Source organism: Equus quagga, chromosome 11 (genome assembly GCF_021613505.1).
Source record: "Equus quagga isolate Etosha38 chromosome 11, UCLA_HA_Equagga_1.0, whole genome shotgun sequence".
Taxonomy (NCBI): domain Eukaryota; kingdom Metazoa; phylum Chordata; class Mammalia; order Perissodactyla; family Equidae; genus Equus; species Equus quagga.
The window spans coordinates 112199642-112223429 of record NC_060277.1 but is presented as its reverse complement, the minus strand read 5'-3'; the positions used below and the strand labels follow the sequence as shown (position 1 = coordinate 112223429).

The 23788-nt window shown below is 55.0% G+C and overlaps 2 protein-coding genes across 2 annotated transcripts; both read right to left on the bottom strand.

Annotated features, from left to right (window-relative positions):
* Nucleotides 1-123: 123 nt before the first annotated feature.
* On the bottom strand, nt 124-6246 carry TMEM235 (transmembrane protein 235). Its single transcript, XM_046677653.1, has 4 exons — nt 6055-6246; nt 4354-4434; nt 3616-3753; nt 124-434 (listed from the first exon to the last, which is right to left on the bottom strand). Exons 1-4 carry the CDS (start codon nt 6233-6235, stop codon nt 193-195), a joined length of 642 nt encoding a protein of 213 aa, XP_046533609.1. The 5' UTR covers nt 6236-6246; the 3' UTR covers nt 124-192.
* Nucleotides 6247-12308: 6062 nt separating this feature from the next.
* On the bottom strand, nt 12309-20217 carry BIRC5 (baculoviral IAP repeat containing 5). The gene is made up of 4 exons (XM_046674225.1): nt 19728-20217; nt 19427-19536; nt 18042-18159; nt 12309-13529 (listed from the first exon to the last, which is right to left on the bottom strand). The coding sequence occupies exons 1-4, from the start codon at nt 19836-19838 to the stop codon at nt 13440-13442; spliced, it is 429 nt and encodes a 142-aa protein (XP_046530181.1). The 5' UTR covers nt 19839-20217; the 3' UTR covers nt 12309-13439.
* Nucleotides 20218-23788: the final 3571 nt, after the last annotated feature.

Sequence of the window (23788 nt, the reverse complement as noted above, 5' to 3'; positions counted from 1 at the left end):
AATCTCTAAGAGGAGCATAATGCGGCAGGGGAGCCCCCCAACATCAGGCTTTGCCTAACAAGAGATTCTTGGCTCTGTCCCCAGCCCCTGTTCACCCGCAGGACCCCCTCCCAGCCAGGCCGGTTCCGGCCGATCCCAGGAGATGCAAAGGGAAACCAGGACCCTCTCCTCCCCCACCTGCCGGCCTGGGACTCAGAGAACCACAGAGTGGGGGGTGCCCGGCGCCCGGCTCAGGCTGAGGGCTCGGGCGGCTGCGAGCAGGAGGGTGCCGCTGAGCGCCTCCAATGCACAGGAGCCCCAGGCCAGGGCCACAGACCAGCCGAAGCTGACACGGACGTGCTGCACGTGCCAGGGGCCGTACTGGCGCGTGGTCTCGGCGAAGGCCAGGTGCGAGTAGCTGATGTAGGTGCTGAGGCCTGCCACGGTCAGGGCACCTGGGGAGGGAGTGCAGGGGCCGCTCAGCCTGTCTGCCTGCTGGGGACACTGCCCTACCTGCGACCCTGGCCAGGGTAGTGCTGTGGACACAGCCTTGGGAGGCCCTGCCCACTGGCCTTCAAGGGGAATGGAGGCTCCAACTCAGTCCTCAAACCCCAGGACCTCCCCCCACAAAATCCCCTTGCAAACAGTACCACCGATACGCCCAACACACGGTCCCCGCTCACATAACTGCCCCACGTACACAGCGCCCTCTTGTATCCCCGGGAGTACCCAGAATACACGCGTGCGTGCACGCACACACACACACACACACAGACACAGACACAGGCACACACACACACACACACACAGACCGCCAGTGACCTCTACTGGCAGCTGGGGGTCTCTGGAGCTCTGACCTGGCACCCTGAGCCAGTCCCCCGGCCTGCACCTCCGGCCCCCTCTTCCTCACAGCTCCCTCTCCTCACCCCACTGGCTGACCGCCCCCCCTCCTCCTGGCCCAAGCCTCAGTGTGCCCCTTCCAGAAGCCCCCTCCCCAGCCCCAGGTCTGAGTTGCAGGCTCTTCCTCTCTGCTCTCATAACCCCTGTCCTTCCACAGACGAGGACTCCCTCCTCCCTCAACTTTCTGAAGAAGCGCTCAGAGCCTTCCTCAAAGGACTGGCTTTGCCCAGGGTGCCAGGTGCCGAGTGACCCTTCGTCCGGTGGTTCAGGAGCAAGCAGAGAGCTGAGCACTGGGACATTTTCCTGTCCCCCCCGGGTTCAGAAGGACCAACCAGAGCGCCACCCTCTGTCCCACAGCTGCAGGCTGACATCAGAGCCTGCCCTTGGTGCCAACTGTAGGGAATCTTGGCCAGGGCGGGTGGGTACCGTGGCTCCGTCACTCACTTCTCAGGTGAGCACACTGCCCAGCCAAGGGCAGGAGGCTGACCAGAGCTCTTCAGGGCCGGGTCTGGGTCTCACTGGGACCTAGAGAAGGGACCCAGCCTTGAGGTCCCCATACTGCCTGACTCTCACCCTGGTCCTCTGTGATTCCTCACTTGATCAAAGGTGAGAAGGAGTGGGGGGGGGGGGGGGGGGGGGACACAGCGGCGCAAGCGGGGGGGGGGGCGCAGCGGCAGAGGTTAGGGACTTAATCTGGGGAAGGATGTGAAGCCAAATCAAGGGACGTGGGCTCTGGGACTGGGGTCGGCACTCAGCAGCAGGGCTGGCAGACACTTCTCGGGCTTCCTCAGGGAGCTCTCATGCAGCTGGGGCCCCAGAAACAGAGGCGGCTGTCTCAGCCTGCAGCTGTCAGAGCGCCTGGCCAAGTCTCCACTCTGCCCCCACCCCCCTGGCTGCCCCACCAGCTGAGCTCATCTCCAAGCCACCAGCTGCCTCCATCCAGCCTGGCTGAGGACAGGACCCACTGCTCTGCCATGGCACAGGGTGCAGAGTAAGCTCCCAAGCTGGACACCCCCATCTGGAGCCCCCAACTCTCCCTGGGGACTGGGAGCCCAGGTCTGGCCCCTGCCAGACCACTCTCTGAGCCTCAGACTTACTGACGCTCTCAAACATCCCCCTGGCCAGCACCGGAGCCTCAAGCTGGGCGATTGTAGTGGAACGCATCACTCCAGGCCCTGTCCACGCACGTGCCCCACCAGGCTCCTATCTCAGGGAAGGGCACTCATCCATCCTTTGTCACCCTGGACCCCTCTGTGTCCCTCTCCCTTCTTGCAGTGCTGATGGAGGGGGGTGGGGTGAGCTGACCTCAGGCAGGTCCCCTTGGTGTGACCTTCCTGTCTTGGAGGCCCCAGACCTGGAATGTCTGTTGATCCTCCCCCCCAACCCCGGGCCACCTGAGTGGGTTCCTGACAGTGATGTCAGCAAACCCATTTCCACGGAAACCCGTCCTGCAAGGAAGGCAGCAGCGCAGCGAGGGCAGCACGTGGGGCTTTCTTGGAAGCAGGCCAGCTGCCTGCTCTCGAGCTCCCCGGGCCTCGGAGCAGAGGACGCCCCCCAGCAGCTGCCTCCCCCCAGCAGCTGCCTCCAGACCCTCCCTCCGCCCACTCGCCACCGCCTTGGTTCTGACACAATGCCAAGGTTTATGGCTATCACCAGTTTACCTAGTTCCAACCCCACCCAATTTCTCCTCTTGGTGGCTTCCCAAGGCCCTCTTAATTGGATTTTGGACACACAGACCGTCTCCGGGCTCAGGCTGCAGCTGACACTTTGATTTCTCCTGCTGTCATTCTCTAAACCAAACAACTAGGCTGCCAGTCCCCTGGCTCTCGGTGCCAGGCAGGCCCACCTACTCCCTCCCCAGCTCCTTCCCAGAGCAAGCAGGCCTGCCCCGGAGGGAGCCCCAGGCCCACGTGGTCTGGTCCTCGAGTGCCATGGCTGGGAAGGTAGGGCTGGCCTGGGACACAAGACTCAACTCAGGCCTGGCCCTGGATGGCAGGGGCCACTGAGGAATGACCCCAAGGAGCCACCAGCCTACTGTCTTCGACAGCCAGCCTTGGACAGCTGGGGACACTTGGTGGCTGGCTGGGGCAAGTGGCACCAAAAGGCAGTGAAGGGGACCCCTAGCCAAGCTTCCTGCGGACCTCAGCAAATTCTTGGACATCTCAGCCAGAAGCTAAGACCACTGAGTGCCCGTGGCACACCATCATCGCATGAGTCCCTGAGGGACCGCTTGGCCCAGCGCCCAGCACAGTCCAGATGAATGTCAGCTGATAAACTGCTCCTAGTCACAGTCTCGACCTGGGTGGGGGTCACTGCGGAGGACTCTGAGGCCCCTTCTCACCCCATCTTCATGTCTGGCCCTGCCTGGCCAGTGCTAACCCCCTGCCCGCCCTTGCTGCTCCCACCAGGACTGCCTAGGAGGAGAAGGGAGTGAATGGGGCCGGCCCCACCCCTCGTGCAGATCCAAAAGGGCAGGTCCTGGGAGGGCCTCGGAGATCCCCGTGCCTCTTGAGCCTGGAAGCTCAACCCTGCGGCTGTCCCCATCCTGCTCGGAGCCCACAACCCTGCCTCTGCCCCTCTGAAGGCCCCAGTGCCACCCAGGGTGCCTTTGCCTGCTGCAGCTCAGTCCCCAGGCTGGGCCCAGGCTTGGCGTAGCCCAGAGGGGAACCCACAGGGTGAAAGGAGAGGCAGCACCCCACTCCCAGGGCCTGCGACCCCCACAGCCCCCAGACTCACCCCCCAGCAAGAAGTAGCAGCCGGTGAAGAGCAGCAGAGCGACGCTCTGGGCCAGGGAGCTGAGGAGGCCGCAGACCCAGCCACACACGACAAGGACGAGGCTCAGGGGCAGAACCACCATGACGGCTCGGTGCAGCACTGTGGAGAGTGGGGCTCAGGGCGCGGGGGGAGGCCAGGACCTGCCCCTCAAGGCAGGTCCAGGTGAGCACTTCACAGCCCTGTCTGCATGAGGTTCACCTTTGCAGGACACACAGGGCACCTTGGCCTTGGCCAGAGGAGGAGCTGGACCATCCACCTCCCTCCGATGCCCCTGTCTCCACGGCAACCACCTGACATTCCCAAGGGCCCTCTGATCCTGGCACAGGCTTCCTGAGGCCCAGGGCGAGGGAGGTTTCCCCAGCGCCCCCCCCCCCCCACCTCCCAGCCTCCTCAGAGGAGCAGGCATGTGCCCCTCAACCCACCAGGTGGGAGATGCCCGCCAGGTAGACCCATTTGGAAAAATAAAGGAGAGTCCAGAAGCGGCACAGGGAGGGCAGGTAGGCTGGGGTCAGGTGCCTGTAGTCACAAGCCAATAGCGGAGCACGGGGGCTGTGGCCAGTCGACGGGAGTTTTCAGATATACATGGAAATGTCTTCTGGGAATGCAGGCTCTGGCTGGAAGTGGTTCTGCGGGTCTAGGATGAGGGCAGCTCTGATCCCAGCCCTGCCTGGAGATTAAGGGAGGAGGGCGGCGACTCACGGATGAGGTGCTGCACCGAGCTGGGGACGTCCAGGCCCTCACTGGCAAAGGGGTCGATCAGGGGGATGCAGCTGTTCTGCCCTAAAAAGCAGAAAAGATGCCAGCCTGGTGGGCTGGACATCCGTGGGGCCACCACCCACCCCGCACTTCTTGGAAATGCATTGTCCTGCAGGCATGCTTGAAGGCGTGCTCTCGTGCCCTGCCAGAGCCGAGGGGACTGACCAGTGACCACAGGGCCCTGTCAGAGTCTCTCCTGGAACTCGGAGTTGGGGCTCCAAATGGATTTGGAGGGTCAAGAACTTCCATTTTGTTTACTTAATGTCTAATGTTTATTTACTGTCTAAAATTGCAAACATCCCAGAGAGGCTGGCCTTGGCACTCCCTCAGGCCAGGGTCCCCAGCATGCTGGCACCTGGAGGTGAGGCTTCACCTGGACAGGGAAAAGGTGCATGTAACATGGGCTCTCTGACTTGTGCACACCCACCCATATGCACACCCACTGGCACACACGTGCACAAGTCGGGAGGGCTCTGGAGCGTTCAGCAGTCTGTCAAGTGAATGAAGGAACAGCTGAGTCCTTCCTCCTGAGATGCCCCGAGGAAGCCACCCCCCCACACACATTCATAGTCACCTGCACACACGCACACACTCTCACAGACATGCTCACACTCACACACTCAGGTTTACATACACTCACACATTGATATTCACAGACACACCCATACACTCTCACACTGACGCGTGCTCACACACACATGGACACACACTCACACGTACCCTGCCATCAGCGCTCATCCAGTGCAGGGGGAGCTGCCCAGGCTGGCTGTGAGGGCGGCAGCTGGGGGCACCGGGAAGCCCTCAGCTTGCAGGCAGGCACTGGGCCGTGCTGAGGAACACCCTCCCCTCTCCTGTGCCCCGCAGCCTGTGCACAGGCTTGAAACGCATGTGATGCTCCTGCCTTCTGCCTGTGCGCTGTCAGGCCATCGCCTCATATCCGTGGCTGCGCCTGACAGGGAGTGGTGATAACGGGGCTGCGGGCCCAAACCCCAGGGACCGTAATCAGGAAACAAACCCTGGTCAGTTGGATGAGGAACCTGGCCTGCCCAGAGGCCCCCAGCTCCCACGCCAGGCTTCCTGGGCCCACCCCCGCTCCACTCCATGCCCACGCCCTGCAGATGAGCAGAGGCCCCTCTGCTGGGCCTGCCCAACACTTTCCTCCCTCATTCTTCCTGACCCCCCAGTCTTGGTTGCAGGTATCATTTTCTCCCCATCTGACAGACCAAGACCTGGAGGCTGAAGGGGGACAAGGTCCCGGGTCACTCGGCTGTGAGTGGCAGAGCCTGTGGGAGCCTCTGGTGACCTGCCATCTATTAAGTGGTGTGCTAAGGCTTCTAGCACAAGACAGGCCCCAATAGGTGAGGCCAGGGGAATGCCTGCGGGCTCCTGCTCTGGAAGCCTCTTTGGGTCCTTTTGGGGCCACCCAGAGTCCCCCTCACTTTTATTTCCCGCCCATGGCCTGGCTCTGAGCCCAAGTCCCTTCCTCCTCCAGCCCCACTGTCACCGCAGCATTTGCGGGGGCAGCCGAGAGACCCCAGAGGGCAGACACCCGGAGGAGGGGTGAGGGGGTGGGGAGTCCGAAGCAAAGGGATCGTGAGCGGAGGGGACGAGCGGGTGGTCACCCTGCCTGGGCGGCCGCGGTACCTTCGCAGATGCGCCAGAGCCCCGAGTGCGAGGACAGCTGCCCGGCGCGCCCCGTGTGGTTGCCGGCGTCCGCCACCTCCAGGATGTACCAGTAGTCGCTGGCCACGGCGGCGGCCAGCAGCGCGAAGCTGAGCAGCGCGCCCAGGGCGGCGGCCAGGAGCAGGGCACCCAGCCGGGCCATGCAGGGGGCGGGGTGCAGGGGCCCGAGGGGTGCGGGGGATGCAGCGGCCCCGGGAGTGGGGGCGGGAGAGCGGGTGAAAGGGAGTGCAGGGAGCCGAGGGGGCGGCAGGGAGTCGGGGATTGCAGGGGAGTCGGGGGCTCCGGAGAGTGGAGGGGAGTCAGGGAGTGGGGGGGTCCCCTGGAGAGTGAAGAAGCGGGAGAAGCCGAGGAAGAGCGGGAGGCGGGGACTTAGGGAGCCGGGAGAGCCGTGGGAGTGGGAGAGTGGGGGGAGGGAGGGTTCCGGGGAGTGCAGAGAGCGGGGAACGGGGGTCTCGAGAGGCGGGGAGCGGGGAGCAGGGCCGGGGAGCGGGGAGCCGCGCGGGGAGCCGAGCGAGGCTCCTCTGGCCGCGGCGCCCCCTTTGCTGCTGAGCGCTGGCCTCGCGATGCCCCTCGGGCCGCAGGGAAATCGATCCCACCGCCGAGCTCGGGCCCCCGGAAAAGACGAGGAAGTCGCGCAGCCGCAGGGACAGCGCCGCAGACCTGGGTTCAAACCCCAGCGTCCCGACGAGCTGACCGTGGGTCCCTGGGCAAATTTCTTAATCTCTCCAAACCTTCGGCTCTTCAGCCGCCGAGGGGCTGGGCTGAGGAGGCATATGGGGAGGCGGGGGGAGCCTGAACGGGCCCCAGGAGGGGGCTCAGCTGGTGGCAGGTCGGCTGCCCTGGTGCTGGGGCACTGAGCCGCTGACTGGCCCCGTCCTGGTCTTCATCAGTCTCCAGGACCAACCAGAGGGCTCTGGTGAAGTGGGGTGGGTGGGCAAAGGGCCTGTCGGGGCTAGCAAGGGGGCTACAGGAGGAAGAAGTCTTGCTTCCCATTAGCTCCTAATTACAAAAGCCGCATGGGGCAGGCAGGCCCCTGCCGGTCCACTACTCACTCAACAAACATGCAAGAAGCACCTTCTGGGACAGGTGTCAGACACTAGAGGAGTGGGAGGCAGAGGAGCCACAGAGAGGCCCCCACCCAGGAGCAGGCAGTGACACGCATGGGGGTGACAGGCTGGGGCTGTCATGGTGGGCCTGTCTGGGGTTCAATCTTGGGCAATGGGAAGGCCTCCTCTCCAGGTCCCTTGACCAGCTGTTGCTGCCCACCCCCCACCCCCCCCAACCCCCCAGACTGGGCGCAGACAGCGCAGAGGGTGAGCTCCACATCCTCACCAAGGGGGCCCTTCTGGGTTGAAGCAGCTTCGTGGCTTAGGGTCATCCTGGGGCTCTCCTTTCAGAGGGTTTGTTTCGGCCCCCTTTTCTTCCAGCAGGCTCTTCTTGTTTTGAGGAGTACAGTCAGGAAGTAAAAGCAATCGTAGCAAAGTTGTTGAAACAGTACTTCAAACAGCATTCAGACAGCGGCATGGAATTCGGTGGATATGGTGCAGACCGTCCATCTTGCCACACACCGCACCTGAGGCTGGCTTGGGGCACTCAGCGGGCCCCGGGGCTTCCGGCTGCCTCAGTCCCCACAGCTCTGCCCCCAACCCTTGCTCTGGAAGCTGGGCGGCAGCTAGGGACCCTTCTTTCTCCAGTGGCATTAGGCCCAGAAGGTGAAAGAATTCAGCAGGCAGGCAGGGAAAAGCAGGTGCTCAGGGAGCAGCAGCCACCTATGAAAGCAGGAGGGGTGGAGGGAGAGAGGCTGGGGAGGGGCCCTGCTGGAGAATGGCATGGGATCTGATGCGGCTGGGAAAGAAGCGTGCATGATGACCCGAACGCTTCTCCCACAATGTGGCAAGGATCAATATTGCTCTAGTTCGGTCAAAACCTTTTGTGTGTGTTTAAGGTTTGAACTGAAAGACTGTGTTCAGGGGGACTAGAGGACCCCGTTTTTGGCCGCCTGCTCCACAGCCTTCCTCCCAGTGACCCCCTGCCTCTTGACCTGAGCTTTTGTGAAAGGGTCTCCTCTGCCCCCCTGTGAAGCTTAAACAGAACAGGATTCCGCTGTCAGGGCCAGCGAGGGGTGCTGTCTGAGGCCACACGTCTCCAGAGAGGAAGACACAGATTCCCCTTGTGCTGCAGTGTGGAAGGCCAGTAGCAGTCTACACCCCATGTGCTTCAAAGCTCTGGCTCAGTGTTTTAAACCCCAGATGTAGAGTCGGAGCCACTGATGGGGTTGTCCCCTAGGCGGCAGGCGCCGTCCTCGAGGGGCAACGTTGAATTCCGCTAGACTACTTCCCTTGAGATGGACCCAAATTATACTGTTGCCCAGTTCCGAAAAGGGGCCACTGCAGAGTGGCCCATTTTCATTACTCATCCTCCTTTCATCAACTTGTAACCGGTAACTAGAGCCGTTGGTGGGCCACTTGGCAAGCACCAAGCCATCTCCAGGCTGTCAGGGCCTCTTCACAGCCAGCACGAGACCACTACCGCCAAAATCAGGGGCAGGAGTGATCTTTTGATGGAAGAAACTCCAATTGTAAGTGACAAAAAACAGAGCTGCACAAGCCTCTTTTCTTTAAACTTAATTCAGCTAACTTGTCAGCAGCTGGAAGGACGGGATGCCTGGCCCCAGCAATGGCCCCAGCGATGGCCCCGGGGCAGATGAGACTCCTGCTCCAGGTGATGACACAGCCTCCAGCGCAGGGCTGGGGAGGCAGCTGAAAGTGCTGGTGACACTGTCAGAGCAGCTCAGCATCGGCTACACGACTCCTCTCGCTGGAGGTGGCAGGCACCCTCCCACAGAAAATGAACCTTACTAACTCAGCCAACAGGTCAGCCCATCCACTTAGGGGCTGTGTGAAGAGAATTCATCCTGGTGGACGCCGAAACTCTGTCCATGTCAAAACCAGCCATGCTACAGGGGCCGCAAATGGCTGAGGTCGTAGGCTGGGATCGTCTGCCTTTTACCCTGACCTGGATGGCCCATATCCTGTGAGACGTGGCCCTGATCGGGAGGCTGCTCATTCCCAAGCCGGTCAGTCTCATTCCCAAGAACTCATTGGTCTATGAAGGGCTCGTCAGGGCCCCCTCGGACTTGCCAGCATCTGTCCAGTGAGCCTGGCAACCTCTGACAGGGCTCTGCTAATAGGGAAACTGGAAGGTGTCACCGATGCCACATCACAGAGTGCACCTCTGTGCCCCCGGCATAGCGCATCTTTCCCATCCCGGTTCCCCTGGCAGCCTCCTCCTTGCTCCTGGACAAACAGAAGCTCCATTCTTCCTGTTGCGGCCTGAGGCAGAGTTCACGGTTGTCTTCTCAGTGCTCCTGAGTGTGGATGCTCACCACACTCACATGGCTATTTGTTGGGCTTTGTCTTCCCACCATTCAGAAGACAAGACCCCCGTGAGCCCACTGTGGGAGACTGAGTCCTCTCTGGGCTTCAGTTCCTGCACGCACCACCCAGCGCACAGTAGCTGCTCAAGCAAGTATCTGAGTGAACAAATGGATGGATAAATGTCACCTTGGGGATCAGGTGGAAAATAACCACAGGAGCTAAGGCCCCAGCCTGGCCCAGTCAGCTGAAGACAGGCTCGAGTGCTGTAGGCTGAGCCCAGGGGAGAGCACAGCTGCTGCTCAGGTGGTTCTTTGCTTTAAGAGCTCGATTCCCCTGGGGCGAGCCAAGAAACCCTCGTGAGGGCGAAGCGGCTCAGAGCAAGGCAGCTGCACGACTCAGCGCCTTCTCAGCTCAGACCTCAGAGGCTGACAGCGAGCGCAGGCGTTGTACTGTGGGTACAACGGGGAGAACCTGGCAAAGGGTGCACGGGACCCCTCTGGACTGGCTTACAGCTCTTGTGAATCTTAGTTCAAAATAAAGTGACAATGCTGTACCGTGAGGACCAATGGAAGCCTCGGGGAGGCAGGTTTCTGTTCCATGTAATGAAAGCCTTTCTGACAACACTGTCTGAAAAATGGGAGGGGAAAGTTTTCAAGATGGCCCTCACTCCCTGGAGTCAGGCAGTTGACTGCGGCCGCCCCCCGAGGCTGGGCAGTGTTGGCAAGTGGTGAGGGCCTAGCTCTGGGGCCAGACTCCCTGGGTTCAAATCCCAACCCTAACACTCACTAACTGAATGTTCTTGGACAGCCATTTCACCCCTTTATAAGTCTCCACTTCTGCACCCAAAACATGCAGCTAGGATCACATTAGACTTTATTGGCAGTTGTTGAGTTATTCTTTTTAAGTGAGTACAACCTGCAAAAAAATGGTCAGCATCCCGAGGGTGCCAACCTGCCAGCAACAGCTGGCTGATGGCTCCATTCTTGACGTCTCTCCCTTCCAGTCAGGCTGCCCCCCAGTCCTTCACCCCACTGGAGACCGATGGAGGTTGTGATGCCCGAGGCTGGCCCTTGGGGCTCTAACCTCCCCTGACATGGTCACACCTGACGTGGCAGCCTGAGAATCACCCTGCCCACCTGACAGCCCATGACCACCCATTTCCGACCCTTTCCACTCCCACCTGACTTGGAGAACCTGAGAAGTGGACACACATTCGAAAGAAGGTTGAGGCTGTTGCCCTTAGCAAAGGCCTGAGCTTGATGAGTGATGTCTGTTAAGCGTTCCGACGCAGGCCGTCCCTAAGGTCCAGTGATAAATAAGCTTCTAGAAGAGGAAATGTGCAAGATGGACTGAGGGGCCAGCTCCAGCTCAGCCTTGCTCCAGAGCGCAGCCTGACAAAGTGAGAGAAAACTGCATTGTTAACCATTGTGCGAAAGAACTGAGGACAAAACCTTTTTCTCTCAGCCCCTCCACAAAGCCAGTTTGTACGGACCAGTTATTAAAGTGAAGTATCCATCCAAAGACTGGCACAAATACCAAAAATAAGCAGCTTAGATGAGTATAGAGGCTGGAGTGCTTTTTTGTCCCCTAACAAAAACCACTCCAATGTTCTCCAAGCTTAGAGGGAAAAATACATTTCATTCTTTGAGATGTGGGAGAAAATTGAAGTCTGAGGTGCATTTTTCACAGCTGGTTTATACATGGAATGAGCCCAGATGAACAGACAGGTTGGCCCTCCAGTGGCTCTTGCAAAGGAGCCCGAGGCTGGCTTTGTCTCTGCAAGAGCACGTCCCTCCCCCGCAACTGTCTGGGCGGAAGGATCAGCTGGCAGGCTGAGAAGGGACCACCACAAGGAGCCAACAGTGCTTAAAAAGCCCATAGGATCTGCAGCAGGGTTTGAGATGGAACTGTTTTTATTTTCAAAAATGACAAAGATGACCTCCAGGTTTCCAATAGGACTGTAACAAACACCCTGCAGCTTAACTTCATGGACAGTGACATCGAATCTGTCCTCCTCCTGCCAGGCTCCAGCCCTGCTTGAGTTGGCCTCGGGGAGGGAGGGAGCGGGGTCACCGGCACCCAGCCCATGACGTGGAGAATGTGACAGATATGGAGAAGCCGATAGCAGTAATGCAGACTAGGGGAATCAGGGCTGACAGATCACCCGCAGGAGCCCACCCAGTGCCCACGGCTCTGAGCCAAGTCATTTAAAAAGGATCCAGGCCGCTGCGATGTTCCCGGGGAGGGAGCAAGCAGTGTGCGCCCCACGGCTCACCAGGGCTGTCCAACGTGGCAACAGCACAAATGAGTTTCTGTTAGATGATCATTCCTGCTAGCCTGTCTCCAAACTCACCTAAGGTTCACACTGGCCCCAATGACTCAGAATGGCTTTATGCTCACTTTTAATTGTAGTTTGTGCTGTTCTGTGAAATAATAACTCAAACAAAATAAGAAAACGACACCGCAGAAGCTTAGGGGCTGAGACTGTCTCGATTCCCTTCCTCATCACACAAGTCATTTACTCCACCTACAATAAAAGCCAGCTGAGGCTGAACAGGGTTTATGACCCCTGTGTTACAGATGAGGAAACCGTAGCTCTGATTAAACAAGGGAACAAGGGCCGGGCCCAAGGCCACAAGGACGCATCCTGTTAGAGAGGGCCCCGGGCGGGTGTCCCAGAGCCCCTTTTTTATTATGACTGCTCAAACCCTTTGCTTAGTCCATGCCGGGGTTGAAGCTCACATATCACTGAATTTATGATCTTGTAAGATCGCAAACAATATAAACAAGTTATCTATTTTTTAAAAAAGTTCCTAAGAAGAGAAAGGTTTTCCAGTCCACTTTTTAAATGAATTTATTCCATTGCCCTCCTTTAGGAGAGTCACATTAGAAAGACAGGTGAATTACCAGCCACCTAGGCCACATCAATAACGGGAAATAGCTGTCGGCAGAGCACTGACAATATTAAGACCAGGAGCTGCTCACAGGTGTTTCCCATGCCACTCGTGCCCGCCACATCTGTGAATGACAGCTCCCCCAGAGCGGGCTCCCCAGGAAGAAGCCGCTCTGACTGGGGACCCTTCTGACTCAGGAGAGGATGCAGCAGTGAGCCGGACCTCTGGAAAATGCCTTGTCTGGTATTGAGGACCCTTTCCTCATCTGTTTTAGAGAAATGTGGCAACCTTGCCATGTGCCCAGTGGGTAAAGAAGTATCTTCAACCGACCTCAAAGCAAGACATCAGCTCGAGACATAAGCCCTGCTCTGCGCCACCCCGCCACTCACGCTCCAGTCATGGCAGGAGCTCACCCCACGCCAGGCCCGCGGCAGAGCCTGCGGTTTCATCCCAGTAGTTCTCCGTCTGAGAGCTCGAAGGTTACAAAACGCCAGGACAGGCAAGGGGCCGCCTGCACACACACAGCACTGCCAGAGGCTCGGCAGGGAGGTGATTTCAGACGATCCACTTTGGAGCAAAGGGAGGCTGTTGTAATGCCAGACCCGACGGGTGCAAGGATGGTCACAGACGTGCAGATGTCAAAGCGAGCTAATACAGAGTATTTGGAACACAGAAATGCACACTATAAACTTAGATTATTACACAAATAAAATTTAAAATGGTATCCTTAATTCTTTGCCCAGTCACAATGGACCTAGGATCACATTCACGAATTGAATCTCGGGCTCGACAGCCACAAGCCAACGTGAAGCCCAGACACGTCAATAGAGCAAAAACTAGCCAAGAAAAAAGAGAGACTCCGTCACTGGACTCAGCAGCACCAGCTGTACAACGAAGGAGCCCCTGGGAACACTTTCAAGAAACAACGACACTACAGGTTAAATATTCTAATTTCAAAATGCTGACGTCCTCCTTCCCTAAGGCACCGCTAAGGGGCCCCACAGAAAAGTCAGTAACACCGGGGAAGGTGCTTGAAGTGAGGTCCCACTGTGGGACCCGCAAATATGCGGAGGCGTCACTCCAAGGCAGCCAGCTGCTCAATGGCATAGCGAACTTTCTTTGCAGTTTCTTCAAATTCTTTCTGCTTATTGTTGGTTTCCTTTGCCTGGAAATAAAGAACAGACACATGAAATGGAAACTCTAGCCATGCTGGAGTTGAGACACCCAGCTATATGAGGTGATTATCCTGATTCTCTCACTTAAGCTCCCTCCTAATAATTGTAACAATAGAGAACATTTGTGGAACACCTTGCATGTACTGAGCACCCTTCCACCTGCTTCACACATCAGCTCATGTATTGCTCAGTATCCCTGTGAGGCAGGTGCTATCAGCATCCCCATCACACAGATGAGGAAACTGAGGCCAGAAGCACCCTGCTCAGGGTCACCCAGCTGCCCATGGCAGAGCCGTGCTCTCGACCACCCCACATGCTCCTGAAGCTGCTGCGGAAAGGCCTAGAGCCCCCTCCTCTTGTCCCGTTAAAGAGACGCTGCCTAGCATCAGCTTTTTCCTGAAACAGGAAAAATTCTGTCACTTCCAGTCACTCCCTGAATGTGGCTTCCAAGCTTTTCACTCTGCTAAACGCTCCCTCCCGAGGGACAATGACAATCACGTTAGCAAATCCAGGGCCCTCCCTCCCTCCCCTCATTTTTATTCTCCTTGACTTCTCTGCCACATTAAAAAACAAACAAAATACCTTATTGGGTTAAATTTGTTTTCTAATAAGAAAAACAATAGAGGTTCACTTTTTAAAAATTACTTTTTAATGTGTATTTGTGTATCTTAAATTTTGCCCCAGGTGTAAGGCTCATTTTTTAAAAATGAATTAAAAAATAGTAAATTGACAAGAAAAAGGGCAACAGCACCTAACAAATAATGGTGCATCTTGTAAAGGAAACTCCACAGCCCCCGAGAGTCTCGTCTTTATTGGTATGAAAAGATGACCACGGCCTTTTAAAATATACTTATTTACTTTTTTCTTCTCTTTCAAAAGGCCTGAAATTAATTAAGCCCCTATGTACACAGGCCCCAATTTAACCACAACATGGAGGTCCACATCTTCATGTCACACATTTTCTAATCAAGGGGCAGAATCAAAGACAAGATGCTCACCACTAGAAACATAGCCCAGCGCCCCGAGCAGGACTCCTGCCGTCCGGGGCTTGTGACTCAGCTCTCCTTCCAGGACTCCGCTTGCTCCTCGTCACAGCTGCTCACAAATTCAAGTCTTACACAGAAGCAAGTTTCTCTGCTTGTTCCCATATTGAGTTTATCCCCAGAACTGATTTATTTTCAAACTGGCTCTAATTAATTTCATTCTTTTCAAGAGACGGAGGGCATGAAGCAGCAGCAAGAACCGAGTCACGAGCACAGGGTATGCCCCCAGTCAGCCCCACAGCCTGCTCTCTACCACCCGGCACCCATGCCCAGCATCAGGGCCCAGCGGGCGGCTTGATCGGCGATCCTGTCACACTGACTGGCAGCAGCATCTCACGCTGAAATCCGGGCTCTCAGAAATCACAGCATCACGACAAACACCGCCATTCATTCCTCGTCTTCAGTATTTGAATACAACACGTGAGTACTTTATCTGGTGTTGTCAACAATGTCTGGTAAACGATTGTTTTACACTGTGTACCACCATCACACAGCTGGCTGAATAAACGGAAGAAACGGTTTCAAGTACCAGCCCCCAACCATACGGACCCCTGCCAAGCAGACGAGGCACGCGTGCCAGCCCCTCCAGGAGCGAGGCGCCCAGCGCCCACCCGCTGCTCCAGCGTAAAGTGGACAGGCCTCTGGTCACGCCCATTCCTGCACCGGGCTCTGACCCCAGACCTTCCCATCCATTCACATGGGAGAGCGCATGGGGACACAAGGGGACCTGAGTTTTTATATTAGCGATAAATTATTTGCAACAAACCCCACAATTGCTTGGCACTCTAGAGCAGCTGTGTGCCACAGAACTTCCTGCAGTGACAAAAATGTTCTATCATCTGCACCCCCAACAGCAGCCACCCACCACGTGGAGCCACAGAGCAGGTAAAATGCTGCTAGTGCAACCGAAGACCCGACTTGTACGTTTTATTTCATTTAGTAGCTGCAGTACTGGACAGCGCAGATCGAGGACATCACGACAGCTCAGCCGAGTACCGCTGACTTACGGAAAACCTTTCTGCTGCATAAGTTTTATAAACCAATTAAGGAAAGTATGAATAGCTTAAACTTTCTATTCTTCTTTAAAATACATAAATTTTTAAATGAACTGGAAGGAAATACACAAAACAGTTAACAGTGGTCACCCCTAGCATAGGGGTGGAGCTTTTGATTCTTCCTTATAGAAGCTTTTATTGTCTGTTTTGTAATTTAGGTAATGAAAACAATGCCTAATTTTAAAGTATTCTGCATTCTGACTTGGGAAAAACAAAAAACAGCTGTAAAACGAAAGCAAAACACTTTGTTCCAGTCTCCCCACTGTTCTCATGGGAGTGTCTACTCCTGGTTCCAGTCTGGTTCCGGCCCCACTGCTGTGCACCCAGGGGACGGAGACCAAGCCCCTTCTGGTGGGTTTCCTGCTCCAAGCAGTCCTTCTGAGTCATTCTCCCAGCACAGGCCGACAGGGCCCACCGCCCTGGGCCGCTGTTCTGGGACCGGACCGTCAGCTGCACCGCCCTCCAGTCTGCTGCGCTCCCTAAAGGCCCCCCTCTCTCGCTGTCAGGACCCGGCTTCAGCCACCGTGCTCCACCCTCCGCCTTCCTCCTGTTCGTGCAGGCACAGCTTTCTCATGACTCTTCCTAAGCATTCAGGCTGGTCTCTCACCTAGAAGGAGGTCGGCAAACCGCAGCCTGCAGGACACAGCCAGCCAGCCACCGCCTGGTTTTCCTACAGCCACTGGGCTAAGAATGGTTTTTACATTTTTAAACAGTTATGGGGGAAAAAAAGCCACAAGGAATAATATCTAACAGAAACTACGTGGCCCATGAAGGCTAAAATACCATCTGTGGCACTTTACAGAAAGTGTGCTGACCCCTGACCCAGAAGGCTCTCCTTTCCCACTTCCCAGCTGCAACACTGCAGCTCCCAAGACCTCCATGGAGTAAACTCACTGCACCGACCACTGATTCTTTGCCCCTTCCTGACAAAAATAAATAAATGCTGAGGACAAAGTAGGTTTATTTATTTATTTTGAGGAAGATCAGCCCTGAGCTAACATCTGCTGCTAATCCTCCTCTTTTTGCTGAGGAAGACTGGCCCTGAGCTAACATCCATGCCCATCTTCCTCCACTTTATATGTGGGATGCCTGCCACAGCATGGCTTGATGAGCAGTGCCATGTCCGCACTCAGGATCCCAACCAGCAAACCCTGGGCCACTGAAGTGGAATGTGCAAACTTAACCGCTGTGCCACTGGGCTGGCCCCTGTCTTTAACATTTAAAATCTACTATATTGGACACAATTATTATTTTATTTTATTTTATTTTTAAGATTTATTTTTTTCCTTTTTCTCCCCAAAGCCCCTCGGTACATAGTTGTATATTCTTCATTGTGGGTCCTTCTAGTTGTGGTATGTGGGACACTGCCTCAGCGTGGCTTGATGAGCAGTGCCATGTCCGCACCCAGGATTCGAACCGACGAAACACTGGGCCGCCTGCAGCAGAGCGCACGAACTTAACCACTTGGCCACAGGGCCAGCCCCTGGACAGAATTATTTTATATTGATCTCTAAAAAGGAACACAATTTTCAAGCCGAAAAGGACCTCAGAAACCATGGGGATCTATCCTCCATTTTACAGTAAGGAAAGTGCGACCAAGACTGGCCTAAAGTCACAAAGTCTGCGTGTGGCAGAGACACAACCAGGACATCTCGACTCTCTGCCCAGTGCTTTGCCACGAAGATGTCAAACACGTGAGTATTTATTCTCAGGAGGGCTGCCAGATTTAGCAAATAGAAACAGGATGCTGAGTTAAATTGGAACTTCATATAAACGAGCGATTGTTCGGTAAACACCCATACAAAATGTGAGATGTAGGAAGAAATTACTCCTTGTGTACCTGAAATTCAGATTCAACCGGGGGTCCTGCTCTGCTCTGGCAACCCTAATTCTCTACAGCCAGGCTGCCTGAGAGCCACTTCTTTGCGGCCTCACTCTCCCAGTAGCCCAGTGCGCCTGCCCCAGAGTTGAAGTTCACCCGCAGAAATCCCGTCACAATCCAGTGGGACTTGGGCCTCCTTTCCCAGTACGTCTAACGCCCCTTCCTCAATACGTGTCCCCGCTCTCTTCCTACCACTGCCAACACACGAACACACACCATACAAATGCCCTCCCATCTCAACTGTCGCGGAAGGCAGGAACGCCAGCCTAACCAGAGGTGACCTGACACCGGGCAAACCTTTCCCAAGGAGACGCGTTTCCCTGACTGCACAACCCCAGACCACACTCCAGGACAGATGCTTTTCTGTCCTTGAACGCTACGTCCTCACATACACATGTGAGGAGCTTAAAAAGCGCTCACTGAGGAAACCAGAGTCCACCCAGTGTTTGCGAGGGGCAGGGGTGCAGCGTCAAAGACGCTGGACAGGATTTGCTCCTGGTTCTTATTCCCAGTAATACATACAATTTTGTTCTTGGCTCTTTCTTTGTCCAGTTTCAAAAATTCACTGAGGGTTAATTCTTCAAACTGCTTCTTGACAGACAGGAAAGCACAGCCGGATGAATGCTTTTTATGTTCCTCTCTAGAAAAATCAACACAGGTGCATGTCAACAGAGAAAATCAGTAAAGGGAGAGGAGCAGAGCTCGTCACCAACAGTCCCCCCATCACCACCCCCAGGCACACGGACACACTGTCCTCTGCTCTAAGAGCAAAGTGTGAAGTCTGCAGCAGACGGAACAGTGCTGGGTCCCAAGCCACATCCCCACACAGCTCGTCTTAGCACCTTCTCCCCCTGTGGACGTCGCTCCCCATGTCCTTGTGGCTGATGTACTTTATCTGGAGTCCTTTAGCAATTAGGAGGAAGAGTGTTACATGGAGTAAGTCCAGAGGTATCGCATGTCAAATCCTCCAGAAACTGCAGTAACCTCATTGCACTGGAATTGTGAGATAACCTGCTGGTGCACAATAAGGGCACCAGCGGCCAGGCTTCTCCCCCACACTCCTCTGCCTCACACCATCCTTCTCTGCGTTGGGAATCACCTCTGCACAGCGGACAGCACTGTCACCAGGACAGTAGTGAACGACCACACAGCCACACAAAGTCCAAAAGGACAGCCAAGAGTAACTATCATCTGAAAATACTACAGCCCCTAGAAACTCACTCCCAAGAACACAGAGATCCCCGTCAATACCAGATCACAAAGCAAAGATATGAGGGAAAACAGCAACACTCTTCTGGCCAAGAAGAGTAACAACTCAGGGGATTCTCGAGGGGAAAAAATGAAAGTTGTGGAAGCACTTGATTCTGACAGGGGGAAAAAAGGTGAGAACAGAATGTGGCACTACATTACAGAAAGACAGCTACCGTGTCTATCTGACTGTATACAACACAATTAAAAAAAATAACTAGGTGCCTTATAGAACAAAATCCAAAACAACACTGAAGTGTACCACTTTAAAAGGGTGGTGTTTGTGGCGTGTGAATTATAGTTTGAGAAAGCTTTAGATTTAAAAACTCTAAAACAAGAAAAGCACCTGGACATCCCTAGGTCACAAGAGGACCTGCTCCTGAATTCCGGAGAACGGGAAAGGCATCAAGTAGCTACAAGAAGGAGCCTTTCTTCAACATCCATCCTGAAGGACATTTGCCCAAATCAGGTTTGATTCGGTCGAAAGCGTCACCAAGGCGCCAGCACACAGAGAATCATCCATTAGCAACAGCTGGTTAGGGCACCAAAGGAGCTTGTGGCTCCCTCGCTAAGTGTCTTTGAAATCCGGAGAGTTTTCCGGAGCCCAGCTCAAAACAGAAGCTCCCGGAAGCCCAGCGAGGCCGGCCTGGAGGACTTACATGGGGTCGTCATCTGGCTCCCAGCCTTCCAGCTCCTTGAAGCAGAAGAAACACTGCGCCAAGTCGGGCTCGTTCTCAGTGGGACAGTGGATGAAGCCGGCCGCCGCCATCTGCAAAGGAGAGCGCGGATCAGGCCCCGGCGGGGCGCGTCCCGAGCCTCCAGGTCCTGGCCCGCCACGGAGGGACCGGAGCCCCGCGGGAAGGGCCACCCTGGGTCCCCGGAGCCTCGCTGGGGGGTCGCCGCGGGGCGGGCCTCTGGGTGGGGTGGGGCTGGGGGCCCCGGGAGGCCGCGCAGTCTCACCCGCTCCGGAGTGCAGGCGCAGCCCTCCAAGAAGGGCCAGTTCTTGAAGGTAGAGACGCGGTGGTCCTTGAGATACAGCTGCCAGGCTGGGGGCAACGACGGGGCGCCCATCCCGCGGCCGCCGAGCGCTGCCGCGATTCAAATCCGGCGGTTGGCGGCCACCGCGGGGCATGTCGGGAACGCCCCGCCCCGGAGCTCGCCGCCCGCAGCCTTCTGGGAATGCAAGGCTGGGAGGCGCGGAGCCTGCTGGGAGTTGTAGTCCTCCGGTCGGGTGGTGCTGTTCGCGGGTTGCGGAACGGCGGTCGCCCAGCGCTGGCCGGTTTCCACCGTTAGCGCTTCCCCGACTGCTTGCGAGAGTGGTGGGAAGAGGAGTTGAGGATGAGCTGAAGTCCCCGTAATGGGTTCAAAGAGTGGCCCCTGTCGAGCGCATACGTGTTAAGCCCTTTCAGCCTGCAAACTCTCGTTAGTGTTTTTATGGGCGCCCCACTGCTGGAAACCCCTAGTGCCAGCTTCCTCTGCCCTTGTGCCGGCCAGGTTAGGATGTGTGCTGATCACATCGGTCTAGAGGCCCCGGCATCCCCCAGAGGGAAGATGTCACATAGCTGAAATCCACAGCTAAACCTCCACCCTCTCTGGTCTCTTCTTTTATCAAGCCTTCTCGCTGAAGCTTCTTGGAAATCCAGAAATCGACCCTTGGACCTTTGCCCTTCCCTTTCCACCAGAATTCCTCCGGAAATAGATATCCCTCCAGGTCAATAGCTAGAACTCAACTATGCCGCAATGGCAGCACAGCTTCCAGATGTGAACAAACTCCTGCTTATTCCACCATGCCCCTTCGGCCGGGCTTTTAGGTATCCCGTTGTGCTGTACAAATGATGCTACGGCAAATACATCGTATAAATATCCTTGTGTCCTGGTACTTTTGCTTCCATGGGCTTGATTTCTAAAAGTGGATTCCTAGGTCGAATGTGAGTTTAAAATGTTAGTACCTAGTGCCAGGTGACTTTCCAAAAAGCTGCAGCAGAGCTCATACCCGTCTGCTGTGCCCGCTCCCTTGCCCCGACTTTGCCAAGTGTACTTTGACATAGGTATCTACTGAGTTGTCCTTTTTTTCTTATCAATTTTTAGGAGTTCTTTATATGTATATATATCCCTTATCTGTTATGTGTGTTGCAGGTCTGTGCAGCATTAGGTGATGTCTATAGAGGTTACATGGGCATCAGAGCAGGTCTAAAACCTGATTGTCTACCTCCCACCCAGGGTCTCCAGAACTCCAGCTAGCTCACGTGAGGATAAAAGTCTGTGGTTACCGAGGCTTTACTTTGTAAGCGTTCATTCAGTGACTTCTAACTGATGACAGTATGCTCCAGGTACTGTTCCAAATGCAGGTGGCCCCATGGAAAACCAGTCAGGGGAGGCCCCCGAGTGACACCGCAGGCACCCCGCTAGCACGTCACCTGCAGACATTGCCTTACAGCTTACGCAGAAGGCAGAGTCCTAACCTGTGCACATGGCCCATGGCTATCGGCAATAATCTGACTGATGTCTTCCTCCCACTTCTTCCAGCAGGGCAAGCTCCCTGGCCTCTCTGAGCCTCAGTTTCCTCAGATATAAATTGGAACTTGAATCACTCAGAACTATGGAACAACCCCTTTTCTCCTTTTCCACCAGCGGGAACGTTGCTGAACCAAAGATGGCATACTAAGTCCCCTGGGAGGGGGTCAGCCTTAAAAAGTCCTGGCTGCGACTGTTGGACGAGAACCCACACACAGCTGAGACCAATACACTGAAGCGCCTCTAAGTCTTGGGGAGCGGGGCTGCCTTCGTTGCCCAACTGGTGAGGGTCACCCAAAACGGAGGTGGCAGTGGGGGTCAACAGAGGTGACGAGTGTGGAAACACTGCCCACTGCCATCCCTCCAGGAGACCTGGGTGTCATCTCAGGGAGGCGGGCTTGGAACGGGACGAGAAGTGCTCAGCACAGGGCAGTCGGCCTGGATGATAGGAAAGAGAAGCCGAGGGGAGCAGCAGCTGCCTGTGGACTCGGCCATGCTGGGCCCAGAGCAGGGCTATGTGCGTGGTGGCTTCACCTGACACAGAGGTCCCAGCCTTCCAGTGACCCTTCCAGCTCTCTGAACCTCGTCCTTTAGGGGTTTTTTATTGGTTTGATTGATTAAATCATTGGCCCTTGGTGATTAATTCAATCTCCAGCCCCTCTCCCCTTCCTGGAGGTTGGGAGATGGGGCTGAAAGCTCCCAGATTCTAATCAAGGCTTGGTCTCTCTGGCTACCAGCCCATCCTGAAGCTGCCTAGGGCCCCACCAAGAACTGTCTCATTAGAACAAAAGATGCTGGAGCCGGCCCGGTGGCGCAGCGGTTAAGTTCACACGTTCTGCTTCAGCGGCCCAGGGTTTGCCAGTTTGGACAAGCAGACATGGCACCGCTTGTCAAGCCATGCTGTGGCAGGCGTCCCACATATAAAGTAGAGGAAGATGGGCATGGATATTAGCTCAGGGCCTCTCTTCCTCAGCAAAAAGAAGAGGATTGGCAGCAGATGTTAGCTCAGGGCTAATCTTCCTCAGAAAAAAAAACCCAAAAAACAAAAGATGCTCTTATCATACTGGAGACTGCAAAGGTTTTAGGAGCTGTGTGCCAGGAACTGGAGACAAAGACCAAATATATATTTATCACAAAAGTAAATTTGCATGTTTATGTGAACTCTCTGGATTTTCAAATAGTTTGCAACAAATTCTGATCAATACTTTGATGATCAAACAAACCCATTTGTGTGTGTGTGTGTGTGAGGAAGATTGTTCCTGAGCTAACATCTGTGCCGCTCTTCCTCTATTTTGTATGTGGGACTCTGCCACAGCGTGGTTTGATGAGCAGTGTGTAGGTCCATGCCCGGGATCCAAACCTGCAAACCCCGGGCTGCCTAAGCAGAGTGTGGGAACTTAACCACTGTGCCACTGGGCCAGCCCCCAAAACCAGTTTGAGATCATAAAATATCAATGCTAGATATTACTTTACAGGCCGTCTAGTCTGGCTGAGCCTTTTGTGAAAACGTTTCTTCTTTATTATAATGGTAACACATCAACATTATAAAAGCAGAAACAGTGCAATGAGAAGGCACTCTTCCCCCCTACAAGACCTTGCTCCCTGAAAGGAGACTTTTCAGCAGTCTTTATATATCCTTCCAGATGTGGCACCCTGCCTTATCAGGTAACAGCACATCCCAGCTTTATCAGCACACAGAGACCCCACCACCTTTTGTAATACCTGCGTGGTACTTATTGGATGGTCTACCCTGATTCTCATTGACCAGTTTCCCATTGGGAGACTCCAGGTTGTTTTTGCTACTAGGAACTTACCGCAGCATCAGTTGTACATGTGCACCTGTGCCTGTAGGATAACTGTCTACAAGCAGGATTGCTGGCACCGTGTGTGCCCCTCTCACGATTTTTGTATATAGCCAATCACCCTCTCAATCATCAGAGCACAACACAGGTTGCTCTTCCATCTTGTCCCAGGAGATGTTGACCCTGCCTCTTTCATCCTAGGATTATTTTAATCAGAGTTCTACCAATATTGATGACATTCATTTGTGGACGCAAAATAACCTATAACCACTCAAGAAATATAAGGTGACCTTTACTGGGGCCAAGCTTAGGATTATAACCCAGGAAGGCAGTCTCCACAAAGGAAGAAGTCCTTCCGGAGAAGCATGGTTTTCAGGACAGTTTTATATCTTTTTGGAACAAAGAACATACATCAAACATGCCCAAGATACATGTTCACCAAAGTTTCAAAGACGTATTCAGTTGCAGACTAGCAGGTCAACGTGACCCTGATGTCCGGGAAAGGAAACAGCTTCAAGAGTTACCGACACTGGCACATTGTAGGAGGGGAACTATGCACTCTTATCTTAAAAGAGTGCATTCTTTTACTCTGAGATGGTGTCTAATGCATTCTTCACTTTAATGGTTAAAGCAGATGTGAAGTGTATGCTTGATACGCCATACGTCAAGCTTCTTTAGTTCACGCTGAATTAGTTTTAAACCAGA

What these genes read in the sequence shown, in the direction of transcription:
- TMEM235 (XM_046677653.1), bottom strand. Translation starts at nt 6,235, where the DNA reads ATGGCCCGGCTGGGTGCCCTGCTCCTGGCCGCCGCCCTGGGCGCGCTG. An exon ending in CTCGGTGCAGCACCTCATCC is followed by an intron (nt 3,754 to 4,353) that starts GTGAGTCGCCGC and finishes CACTCTCCACAG; the next exon opens with TGCTGCACCGAGCCGTCATG. An exon ending in CTGCTACTTCTTGCTGGGGG is followed by an intron (nt 435 to 3,615) that starts GTGAGTCTGGGG and finishes CTCCCTCCCCAG; the next exon opens with GTGCCCTGACCGTGGCAGGC.
- BIRC5 (XM_046674225.1), bottom strand. Translation starts at nt 19,838, where the DNA reads ATGGGCGCCCCGTCGTTGCCCCCAGCCTGGCAGCTGTATCTCAAGGAC. An exon ending in GCGCCTGCACTCCGGAGCGG is followed by an intron (nt 19,537 to 19,727) that starts GTGAGACTGCGC and finishes TCTCCTTTGCAG; the next exon opens with ATGGCGGCGGCCGGCTTCAT. An exon ending in AAAGAGCCAAGAACAAAATT is followed by an intron (nt 13,530 to 18,041) that starts GTATGTATTACT and finishes CTTTATTTCCAG; the next exon opens with GCAAAGGAAACCAACAATAA.